This window comes from Haliaeetus albicilla, chromosome 3, assembly GCF_947461875.1.
Source record: "Haliaeetus albicilla chromosome 3, bHalAlb1.1, whole genome shotgun sequence".
In the NCBI taxonomy this organism is placed as follows: Eukaryota; Metazoa; Chordata; class Aves; order Accipitriformes; family Accipitridae; genus Haliaeetus; species Haliaeetus albicilla.
In genome coordinates, this window is record NC_091485.1 from 25,456,027 (window position 1) to 25,468,144 (window position 12,118).

The 12,118-nt window shown below is 42.7% G+C and overlaps 1 protein-coding gene across 5 annotated transcripts in view; it reads left to right on the forward strand.

Moving 5' to 3' along the window:
* The first annotated feature begins 313 nt into the window (after positions 1–313).
* Positions 314–12,118, forward strand: part of MIB1 (MIB E3 ubiquitin protein ligase 1) — an 80,656-nt gene continuing 68,851 nt past the window's right edge. For 4 of the 5 annotated variants that reach the window (XM_069779140.1, XM_069779141.1, XM_069779142.1 and 1 more), the window contains exons 1-2: positions 314–1,049; positions 11,272–11,443. In XM_069779140.1, the coding sequence (XP_069635241.1) occupies positions 821–1,049; positions 11,272–11,443 (401 nt within the window). In that variant the 5' untranslated portion in view covers positions 314–820. The remainder of the gene's footprint in view (positions 1,050–11,271; positions 11,444–12,118) is intronic. The other variant, XM_069779139.1, reaches the window with a different exon arrangement.

Here is a 12,118-nt window from a genome sequence, read left to right on the forward strand (position 1 = left end):
AACTCAACACCGCCCACGCCCCCAAAGGAGACCGCCAGGCTGGCGACTGGCGGAAGCCCCAGGCAGTTCTGCCTGCAGGGGTAAATAAATCCCTCTTCCCTCCTCTGCTTCCTCCCATTTCCACCGGCACCGGCCCGATTCGGGGAAGCGGAAGGGGGGGGCGGGGCGGGGCGCCGGCACCGGCACCGGAGCAGCAGCCGCGCCGGTCAGTGACCACCCCGGCTACGCAGGTGGCGCGCGAGTGCCACACCGCCTCGTCCGTGCCCCGCCGCGCTGCGGCTGCGCAGAGGCGCCGGGGCGGGCGCATGCGCAGGACGGGAGGCGGGCGGTGGCGGCCGCCGCCGGTTTCCCTGGTGCTGCCGTCGTCGCGGCCGCAGTTCCCGGATGTAGCGGCGGGCGCGCGGGGCCGGCGGTGGCTTGCTGCTGTGGCGTGCGGACGGGCGCTGCGGGCCGGGGCGGGAGGAACTGCGGCGGGGGGAACGGTGGCGGCGCTGGGGATGGGTGCGTAGGTAGGTAGGTAGGAAAGAAGGAAAGGAGGGAGGGAGGAGAAGAAGTGTCGGCCGGAGCCTCCCGCCGCCCCGGTCGCGTCCCCCGGCCCGTCGGAAGGCTCCCTTCCCTCTCCTTCCCCCGCTCACCGTTGCGTCCTGATTGCTCTTCCCTCCTCCCTCGCCGCACCGGCACCCGCGGCCCGCGTCATCTCTCCCTCCCTTCCCCCCCCACGCCCGAAGCAGCCGTCCCCATCGAGGTCCCCCTCCGCCGCCTGCGGGCTGCGCGCCCCCTCCAGCCGCCCCGGGGCCCGGGCCCGCGGGGCGTCGCCGGGATGAGCAGCTCGCGGAACAACCGGGTGATGGTGGAAGGAGTCGGGGCCCGGGTGGTCCGGGGCCCGGACTGGAAGTGGGGGAAGCAGGATGGCGGCGAGGGCCATGTGGGCACCGTCCGCAGCTTCGAGAGCCCCGAGGAAGTGGTCGTGGTGTGGGACAACGGCACCGCCGCCAACTACCGCTGCTCCGGGGCCTACGACCTCCGCATCCTCGACAGCGCGCCCACCGGTGAGCGGCGGCCGGGGGCGGGGTGGGAGGGAAGGGGCGAGCCCGCACGAAGCCCTGACGGCTGGGGGGGGGCAGCGCCCGAGGGGCTCCGCGGCGGGGTGAGGGTCGGGGGCCCGCCCCTGGGGGCGGATTGCGCCTCTCTTTTCGCCTTTTTCTCTCTGTTTTGCGGGGGGAAAGTCAGCTACCCTCCGTCCTCCCGTCGCATGGCTGCGAGCGGGTGCCTATGTGTATGTATACCCTAACTTAGAATAAATATATAGTGTGTGGCAGCGGGGAGAGGAGAAGTTGTCCTGGGACACTTAAATTGGGGTAAACAAAGCCAAAGTGATCTGCCATAGAGAGCAGGCTCTCGGTATGATGGGGGCGGGGGGACAGCGGCGGGAGGGAACCGAGAGTATGGTACCTCAAGGTTTTGTTTTGTTCTCTCCCCCCCCCCCCCCCCCCCGAATTTATATTTCAGTGCTGTTTTGTAAAACGGTGACAGTCATTCTGAGTCAAGTATAGGGAGGACTGAAGAAAAAAGGTGTAGCACCTTTTTGCTAAAGATTACATCAAGTATTTGAAACGGTGTTTTGTCTTGTAATCTTCATATTGCCTATTATCTCTATTGCCAGACCTGCTGTAAAATAGTGAAGGTACTGGAAAAAAAATGCAGTCGTTCATTCTTTTAATTACTTGGCTGCTTGATATTTATGCTTTAAATTCAGTCAGTTTGGACAATGGATTTAGATCTGCACTGACATTATGCGGCAATGTTAGTGTTGCAAACACTGCAGAGAAATGTTCATTTTAGCACCTGTTTTTACAGTGAAGACTCACAAAGAAAAAGATATTGTTTAGTTTCATCAGCAACATAGCGAGGTGGTTTTGGGCCGGGCAGGATTGCCTCAATAATGAGGTGATTGGACCAATTTGTTGGGGTACTTAGATGTACTGTTTTTGTAATGTATCTTTCATTTGGAATACATTGGAGAGGAGAGAGCATATTTGAGCCAGCTCTGTGTAGTGTTACAGAAAGGAAAATTATAGCAGTGGGTAACAGACTTTTGAAGAGACAGCATCATGGAATTCATTCTAATTAATTACAAAAATGTTGCTAAGAAAAAAACCAAAACACCACACATTGCATGGTGAGCCTTTGAGATTGCTTTAATTTTTCTGTGGCTGGGTACCTTCCTCTCCCCTGGCCTCATGCTTGATTTTCTGTTGTTGTTTTGAAGGGTAGATGCTATTAAAATGAGCTGAAAATCTTTTTGAAAAGGACCTCGGAACAAGAAGTTGAGTAGTCTTTCAAGTTGTCGACCCTTGTCTTGCAGATGTTTATGCTTTGAAACTTTACCTGCATTTGATGTCCTGTAGAAACCAGTGGGACTACTTCTGCTTAAAACTGAAGTATATGCATAAATGTTGAATATGAGCCTTGAATGCTCATTATTCTAGCTCTGCTTGACATATTTGCAAGCTGACAGTATCCTGTTAATGGCATCTGGAAGCCTACACTTAATACTCAGTTTAAAAGGCCCTGGTTTTTGTTTTGGTGGTTTTTTTTCTGCTTTATTCCTTCTAATTTTCAGTTATGTTTATACTTTTGTATTAGAATTTTAATTTCTGCTTCAGGTAGGACTATGTATATTGCTGTGGGAAAAACTCAAGCATTGCTGGTTTTAGGCTTTGCAAAATGGTATTTCTCTTCCTGAGGTTTTTGGTCGACATGTGCATCATCCTCACGGAACTGCTGCGTGGAGCTACCCAGGGTTGCTTTTTGCTAGAGGGAGTTACTTTTGAGGTCATGATTCCCTGGAGATAGGAAGAGTAAAAATCTGTAAAGTAGTAGCAGCAAAAGGGCAAAGTTAGTGGAATTAGGATGCTGTCAATTTGGACTGAAATCCTGGTTTTACTACTGATTCATTTTGTATTCTTGGGCAAATCACTTCCCTTCTTCAGTTTTCCCCCTTTTGTGTCCTTTTGTTGTAATTACTTATTTTTCTCCGTGGTAGTGACTATCTATTGTTTAGAATAAGGGACTCTGACTTTGGTTGATAGTTTGATGCTATCTCTAGGGGCATTTAGATAATTTTGATATAAATAGTTACAGGAAAAGTGGGATTAGGTGACAGAATTTCTAATGGTAGTACTAATAATGATGGTGTTGAGCAAGGAAATGCTATAAACTATGGGGTGGGTTTTGGTTTGATGATACTTAGCACAGTGTTAAATCATGGCTCTTACGGTTTAAAATGAAAAAAATTTTCTCTGGTTCATAAATTTATAGTCACAACATGATTCTAAGTTTATAGCAAGAATAAATAAAAAAATACAGCAGTAGAAAGCGAAAATATATTATTTATTGCTGGGAGTTCTTTTTATTAGGTATTCAAAACCAGAGTTGATTATAAGTTCTTAAAAGTGGTGCTTGCAGCCAGAGTTGCTGCTTTGATGAGTTTGAGGCCTCTGCAGCCCAAAACAGTAGTGATGCATCAGGAATTGACTGTGTTATAGAAGTAATTCTGAAGCTTGTTCTATTAAAAAAAAACCAAACAAACCAAAAGCGAAACCTGAGTTTGATACACGTATGTGCATATATATGTATATGCCTTTCCTTTGATGCCAGAATGATGCTTCATAGACTTAATGATGTACTGTTCTTGTATTTTAATGGTTGTAGGCTATTACCAGCATTGCAAGGCTATGTTAACTTTTATAAAACTTAAATAGCCTTAGTGCTAACATTTTCAGATGGTTGTCCTGTAAATCAATGTTGAGTATTTATTTTAATGAAGTATCTCTTGTAAGCTATTTGCTCCAGATGCAGTCATCTGGGTAATGAATGGTTTGTGATATGAAGTTTTGTTTTGTTTTTCAGTTATGTTTACCAAGCTAGCTGTATTAGCTGCCCATTGGTGATCATATTTACATTGGCAAGCATTTCTTTAAGCAAGACAGAGTGATTGAGAAGGATTAGTAAACTAAGAATCTGAAAAGAAATGAAATTTCAGTTAGAAGAAAGGGAACTTTAGTTATGTCCTGTGTAGCAGGCTCCTAAATGGAGTAAGTGGTGGGACGTGATACATTAGCAGTGCAGTGTGGTTGCCCAATTACTCGCAAATAAATCCTGGTCTTTCTGTAAAGTAGCCTTTTGCCAGTCCCCTTTTTGTGGTAGTGTTGTGGAAAAGAAACAGAAAGGAGTAGTTTTCTGAGTTGCTGAACAGAAGCTAAAAGTATATAAACCCAAGCTTCATATTTAGAAGGGAAGGCAGCCTTTTGCCAAAGGTAAAGGCTGTACAGTAGTATGTTTGTAGAGAGCACTACTATGTTCACATAATACTCATGATTGTTACAGAAACTTTGTGTTTGTTCTCTTTCTGAAGATTTGCTTTCTACAAAGCTTAGGCAAAAGTTTGTTTGTCATCCATTTCCTCTTCTCTATGGTTCTTTCAAAGTAACAATGTTATTTTCCTGCTTAAAATATTTACCCAATTGTGTTTGAATAAGGGGAGGTGGTGGAGGGGCTGGGGTCAGGAAATGGAACCTTGACATGGAATTATCCCACAGCTAGAGCAAGCATTTGTGCAGCATGTAAAGCTGTATGCGCTGTATTCTGCTAATACTGAAAATTTAGGTGTTATCTGTTAAAGATCTGAGTGGCTTTCTGTACTTGTATTAATAGTTTTCTGTAACCCGAAGAGTTGCATAAATCATTGTGAAGTCATACATGTCAGAACATTTTAAAAGGTAGACCACCTCAGATGATTTATCCTATGTATTTGTTTATTTGTTCTTGCTTTTAGCGCATTAAGTGTAATTTAAGGCAAATTGTCTTAGACAAGATTTTTTTTTAGTGGCTACTTGTAAATACTTACAGAACACCACAGAAGTAAAAAAAATAAAAATAAATTAATAGCTTCATGAGCAGTGCTACTTGGGAAGCCTGTTTGTCATGTTTTTTTTTAATAAACATGTCCTTTGTTATTCCTGCCCTTCCCCCATGTCTCCTACACAGTAATCATCTCCATCCTCATGTATCTTGTGGTACCCTTACCAGATAGGACACATGCTTTGGCAAGTCTGGCATCTCATGTATATAATAATGGGTCAGTTGGCTGCTTCCAAACAGGGTATTTAATAGATGAGTTATGTTTGTGGGAACACTGATTTGAGTTTTCACACAATTTGTTGAAATCTGGTTAATCTCTAAGAATTCTTAGTTTTCAGTTTGCCTGGAGCCTGGCCATAAAAAATTATCTCGAGGAGAAGAACAAAACATTGCTATTGCTTTTTAAATTGGGGTGTAAATGAATCAGTTTTTTAATTAGTTTATGGTATCCCTTGCCTGATGGTAGTATTGTCATTACGATATGAAAGGATTTTGGCTTATTAGAATTCTGTAGAGAATAATGAGTCCATTGGATTTTGTTGGTTCTTAGAAGTAATTGAAATCACTATTAACTTCTGTGCTTAACAGTGAGTGGTATGGATACCCCTTGTACATCTTATTTTACTGTTAAAATGTTCTTTTATTGGACAGCTGTATATTGCCACCTAATTATCTTTAGTACAAAAGAGATTCATAACAAATTCAAATAGCAATTTGAGCAGCACTGCTTCTATTTTCTTCCACAGCTTTAAGAGTGAGAATGGGTTTTAAGAACTTGTAGGCAAAGGTTGTAAAATTCATGTGTAAATGAGTGGTGACAGAGGAATGGTGGGCTCCATCATGATGGGCTCTGGGTAATCCAGAGAAGATTTGGGAATAGATGACAAAAGTAAAAATAACTGTGGCAAGGACATAAAGGTAGGGGACTAATATGAAATGCAAATAGTAAAAACATTAATGACAAGTGGAGATCAGGAATACTGGATTTTATGGTGTACTAAGGTTGGAGGGACATTAGGAAATTACAGCTATTTAAAAGTAATTAGGCGTGAAAGTACCCTTCTCATAACCTGGTTTCTTTTGTTTTTTTTTCAGTGCGGTACGGAGGGTGATACAAACCTGTTTCATTTTGAAATAGCCTGCTCCTAGGAAATTTTGAAGAATATTTAGATGTTTAGGTTTTGCCTTATCTCATTTTAGAAAGCTAAAGTGCTCTTCTGGTTCACAGCTGGCCAGCTACAGGGCTGATGTTTGAATTCTGAAGTTTTTATGGCACTTTAATGTATTCCAGTAGTTTAATTAAGGCATTCTTTCCTAATATAAACTTTGTAAAGTTTGTGTTTCTCAACTTTTCTTAAACAGTCTTCCTTTCGAAGAGTGGAAGCAGTTTATATGACAGGTTGTATTTGGGTCAGGATTTCAGTTTGGCTCCAGAGCCTACACTTGACCCAGTCTCCTGGTTGTTCCTGTGTACTGTGCTTCGATTTACACCACGGGGTGGTTTTGGAGCACACAAGCTGGTCTACTTTTTGGTGAAAGTAAATTGAAAGATATGATCTCAATGCTGATAAGCATTCAGTCCACTGGGCTGGAGCAGGGCTAGTCTGAAACATTAAAAATAATGTCTCCTTCCCTCCCCCCAAATGTGTGTAGTACCAACATCAGTACTGAATTTTGGTGAGTAGTTGGGTGATGAGTAAATGGAGACCACGGTGGTGCAGATTGTCCCCTTGTAGCCCATGGAGAGCCACAGTGGAGCAGGTATCCACACTGCAGCCTGTGGGGGACTCCATGCTGAAACAGGTGGACATACCTAGAAGGAAGCTGCAGCCCATGGAGAGCCCATGCTTGAGCAGCGTTTTCCTGAAGGCCTAGCAGCCCATGGAGAGGACCCATGCTGGGGCAGGGAAAAAGTGTGAGGAGCTATTATAGACTGACAATAACCCCCCATTCCCCATCTTCACCAAAATTTCTTCACCAAAAGGGTTGTCAGGCATTGGAATAAGCTGCTCAGGGAAGTCGTTGAGTCGCCATCCCTGCCGGTATTTAAAAGACATGTAGATGTGGAGCTTAGGGACATGGTTTAGTGGTGGACTTGGTAGTGTTAGGTTAATTGTTGGACTCAGTGATCTTAAGGGTCTTTTCCAACTGAAATTATTCTTTCTCCCCTGCGGAGAAGCAGGGAAAAAGAGGAGTTGGGAACGAAGAAGTGAAGTTGGATCTGGGAAGAAGGGGTAGTGTAGGGAGAAGGTGTTTTAGTTCTTGTCTTTCTCACCATCCTCTTTTGTTTTTAATTGGCTATAAATTTAATTTTCCCCAAGTCAAGTCTGCTTTTCCTGTGATGGTAATTGGTAAGTGATTTCAGTTTTATCTCAGCCTACAAGCTTTTTTATTTTATTTTCACTCCCTGTCCTGTTCAGGAGGGAGAGCGAGAGAGCAACTGGGTGGGCGGCTGGCAGCCAGCCAAGGTCAACCCACCACACTTGTGTGTACCTATAATATCTAGTTCAACTTTAAAAAAAAAAAAAAATCCTTCAACGTTTTCTAAAACATACGATTAATTTAAATAGTTAATTTTATATGTATTATGAACATGAATAAGAGTTAGCTATCACATTTTGTGATCCAGTAGTAGCACCTTGTTTTACCATCTTTTTTTTAGCAGATGAAGTTAAAACTCCTTCTTAGTCCACTGTCACCAGAGGCGTACAAATCTACTTCTCCCTCCAGATTTCTAGTGCAGTGGTTAAACGTTCTGTAACAGGATTACTTGCCTGCTCCTGCCCTGCAATGCTTTGTTTGTCATGCCAGCAGTGTTGTGCAGCACCACAAAGAATGGGATTTGGAAACCAATCCAGCTAAATATTTTTCCTCCTGGCTGTTTTCCAGCTGGGTATGTTTCTTGATCCAGTTTACAGCTCAGCTCTACAAAAAGCTTTTGCTGGCATAATGGAAAGAATGGAGTAGCATGGTCAGGTGAGGCATGCACTGAAGTGGGTGTTGCTGCTAGAAACATGTGTCAGGGAATGGATGAAGAAAGGCTGTATCTATCGGGGTGGTGTTTAGGGATCTATGAGATAGAGATGTGACTCCCTCCATCAGAGACTCCAAATACAGACATGCACTGTTCTCTTAAGTCCCAGCCACTATAGTCAGTAAAAAGACTTTTGTGTCAAGTATCTTTGTATATTTTTTTCTTGATTTTTCCTGAGGAAAATTTTCTGAGTTTTTCCACAGCAGCTTTTGCCTCACTGGCTAGAAATGTTTAGTTTTTAAGTTTACTGTGAGATGACCTAGTTCTGTATTGTATGACTTCTGATTATACCTCTCTTTTGCCCTCTTTTCTGCTGCTTAAACAAATTGAAGAATCCTGCAGCACCCAATTCCTTGGTCCTTTTACATCCAGAATAAATGTGATCCTTGGCAAGCTGTCTTCCCTGAAGCTCAGCAACTGTTAAAAAAAAAAAAAAAAAATCCAAAGATGTGTAACTTCTCTATGTGAAATACCAATTTAGCAATCAATTAAAAAAACCAAAACACCACCCCTCAACCCCAAGCACCATAAGTAGTTAGACTTTTTAAGCAAGGCAACAAAACCCTAACAGGTTATCTGAATCCTTTTAATGCACCAGCTCTTGAAGACTACCAAAAAAACCAAAAAAGTAAAATGGTTCAATACAATTCATAGCAGTAGAGGCAGCCACCATGAGATCATAGCTAAGTACTGTCTTTTTGAGTATTACAGGTAATCAACAGATACCGGACATCAAAGTCTCAGTGTACATAACAAGAAAGATAGCTTCTTGATGTTAACCCTCTGTTGATGGAGTTGTGTGTGGAGAGAAAATGTATGGGTGATTTCCAAGTTCTTGTTTTGTAGAAAAATAGCATTTTTTAGTTGTTTTTACCAGGCAGCAAATACTTTTTAAATATAGGAAGTTAGTTAAAAAGAATGATTATGGTAAATGAAAGAATGATTATGGTATATGAGGTGTGTTTTCTGGCAGTTGGAGTTGGCAAATAATGTTACCGTCTGTGCCAGACCTTCAAAATTTCAGCACAGACTTTGTGGTCAAGGTATGGATGCCATGTTAGTCATGAAACATTCAGGAATTACAGTGATCATTTAGTATAATGTCAGCAGTTTCAGGGGTTTTGTTGTCACCAAAGGCTATCTTTGCCCTGAAGAGCTGCTCAGATCTCTGTGGTGCTATGTGCAGTCTTTGCTCCAAATGTGTGGCCTTTTCCAGCCTTAACTAAATATTTATTCCAATGTTCATGCATCAGGAAAATTTTTAATCGTGAGGCCAGAAATCTTCCTGAATACATGTATAATCAAGGCTGGAAGAGAGTGGACTGAGAAGTTTTCTTGGTTAGGAGAAATGAACACGGGATGATTTTGCTGGCATTCAGAGGGACCTTGACAGGCTGGAGAAATGGGCCAACAGGAATCTCATGTAATTCAACAAAGGGAAAGGCTGAGTTCTGCACCTGAGGAGGAGTAACCCCTGCACCAGTACAAGCTGAGAACAACTGGTTGGAAAGCAGTTTTGCAGGAAAGGACCTGGGGTCCCAGTGGACAACCAACTGACCAAGAGCCAGCAATGTGCCCTTTTGGCAATGAAGGGCAGTGGTAGCCTGGGCTGTGTTAGGAGTAGTGTTACTGGCAGGTTGAAGGAGGTGATCCTTCCCCTCTGCTCAGTACTGGTGAGGCCACACCTGGAGTGCTGGGTCAAGTTCTGCGTGAGAGAGACATGCACATATTGAGTGTGTCAAGCAAAGGGCTGCAAATATGTTTTAAGGGATCTTAAGGCATCTGGTATGGGGAGAGGCTGAGGGATCTGGTGTTTAGCCTGCAGAAAAGAAGGCTCAGGGGGATCTGAAAAGTGTATATAAATACCTGATGGAGGTTGTAAAGAGGATGGAGCCAGGCTGTTGTGAGTGGTGTCAAGTGACAGGACAAGAGGCAATGGGCACAAATTGAAATACAGCAATTTCCACTTAAGCTATAGGGATGATTGAACATTGGAACAGGCTGCGTTGTGGAGTTTGTATTCTTGGCGGTGCTCCAAACCTGACTGGATATGGTCGTGGGCAGCTAGCTCTAGTTTACCCTGCTTTGAACAGTGGTGGTTGGAGTGGACAATCTCCAGAGGTTACTTCCAACCTCAGCTATTACACGATTCTGTGAAATGATCAGACAAAAAGGCATTTTCTCCTTCAGTTTTGCCTCTCCAACTGTTGGGTTTTTTTCACTGCAGGTGGCTCAGCTGTTGGACACAAGTGACTAATAGATTTATGGTGAATTTGGCAGTCGTTTCAAAAAGCATCCCTTCTGGAGGGGACAAAAACTGTTCTTTTTCCTCACTAATTTCAGAGTGATCTGGGTTTTTTGGCTGTTTTTTTTAAGGGTGAGTGAATGGGAAAATTCTGTGTTACTCCAACCTTTTAGTTAGTGCTCATTTTTATCTTGTACTACAGACTGTATGCCAGTGCGTGTCTCTTCTGTTGCTCAATTTTTTCTAAATGGCAGCAGAATTTCATTTTTTTTTTTAAAAGAAACTTGTGGCTGTTCCCTGTATTCAGAATGCATAGATGGAAACTGCCTGTAACTGATCACTTTCACTCTGCTGTAGCTTGGCAAAGCTGTAGGAGTAAGTAGTCTTGAGAACTCAGTTTTTGTGGAAGGCTGGGCAAAGCACACGCTGGTGGGTTACATCCGGTCTGTCTTTGGCACATTCTTTTCGAAAAAAACCAACATGTAAAGCAGTAAAACGCTTCAAAAATGGTAACAGATTTTCATGAAGCTAATGGCATCTATCCAAGAAAGCTTAATTTTTTTCCTATATAAAAAAGAATAGAAATAAGCACTTATATTTTCCACTGTAGAAAATATGTTAAGTCAAACCAATGATTTTCAAACTGTCACTCACAGTTGAACACAGTAGCCTTTGTGGTATGTGTTGATAGTCTTAATCCAGAGATAAAATTCCAGATTGCTGGTATATTTTGATGTATGCATTTCTGACCCTTTAACTTGTAGTTAAAGGATTTCTCATTTTCTTTCTCTGATTTGTGTAGATGGAAAAAAACAAACGTTGCTTTCTCAGCTTTTTGAGCTGAGAAAAGATAGAACATTTCAGGAACAGACTGACAACTGGAGATATGAGGCGAAGTCCATTATTTCCCCCCCCCCCCAGTCATATAGGCTGGTAGGGTATCAACAGCAGCCTTTCTTTATTGTTACCTTTTTAGTATATGGTTTCAAATTATAATGGTGTGCAACAGAAATCTGTGTAGTGATGTAGCAAAGTTGTTAGTCTTTTTTTTTTCTTTTTCTCCCCACAGGTATCAAGCATGATGGGACTATGTGTGATACTTGTCGGCAGCAACCCATCATTGGCATCCGATGGAAATGTGCTGAATGCACAAATTATGACTTGTGCACAGTTTGCTATCATGGGGACAAACATCACTTGAGGCATCGTTTTTACAGAATTACCACACCAGGAAGTGAAAGGTAAAATGTAATTTTTTGCCCCACAAAATTAAATAGGAACAGTTAATTGTGGTTAAGTTTTAAACTGCAGATTTGGTTACTGAAACTTGAATTTGGTAAGATAGTGGCTTGAGGTGTAGATTCTATTACTGATTCTGCCTCTTTGTGAGGGAGGGTAGCTAGGACATATTGCTGGACCTTGGAATACATGAAAATTCTAGAAAGAATGGAGTAGAGAAAAAAGTTAGGATATGATTATTCAATTTCTTTTAATGTCATTGCAGTCTTCCTAGTTCTTGTGTTATCATATAGCAGCTTTAAAAGAAAGGCAATTATCTTTACACAGTGTATAATCACAAAATGTTTTGTCAATGAATTCCTGAATGTGAAAGTTTAATTAGGTTCAAAAATGGTGTAGACAGATTGAGGGAAAATACCCTCCTTGTGGGCTATGAAGACCAGAATGACCTGGAGACAAAAACTTTCACTTGAACTGCTTAACCTGCTTACCACAGAAAGCAGAGAAAAGATGCTGTGAAGGGTTGTTCCACCCTTGCCTTGGTTTTCATGTTCTTTTCTTAAGCATCTGTTATTGTCTCCCAGCGAAGACCTCTGAACAAAATTGGCATTTAGTGTGTTCTTGCATAGCTGTTCTTGTATTTAAATAACTGTCTAAATCCAAAGCCCCTCACCGTC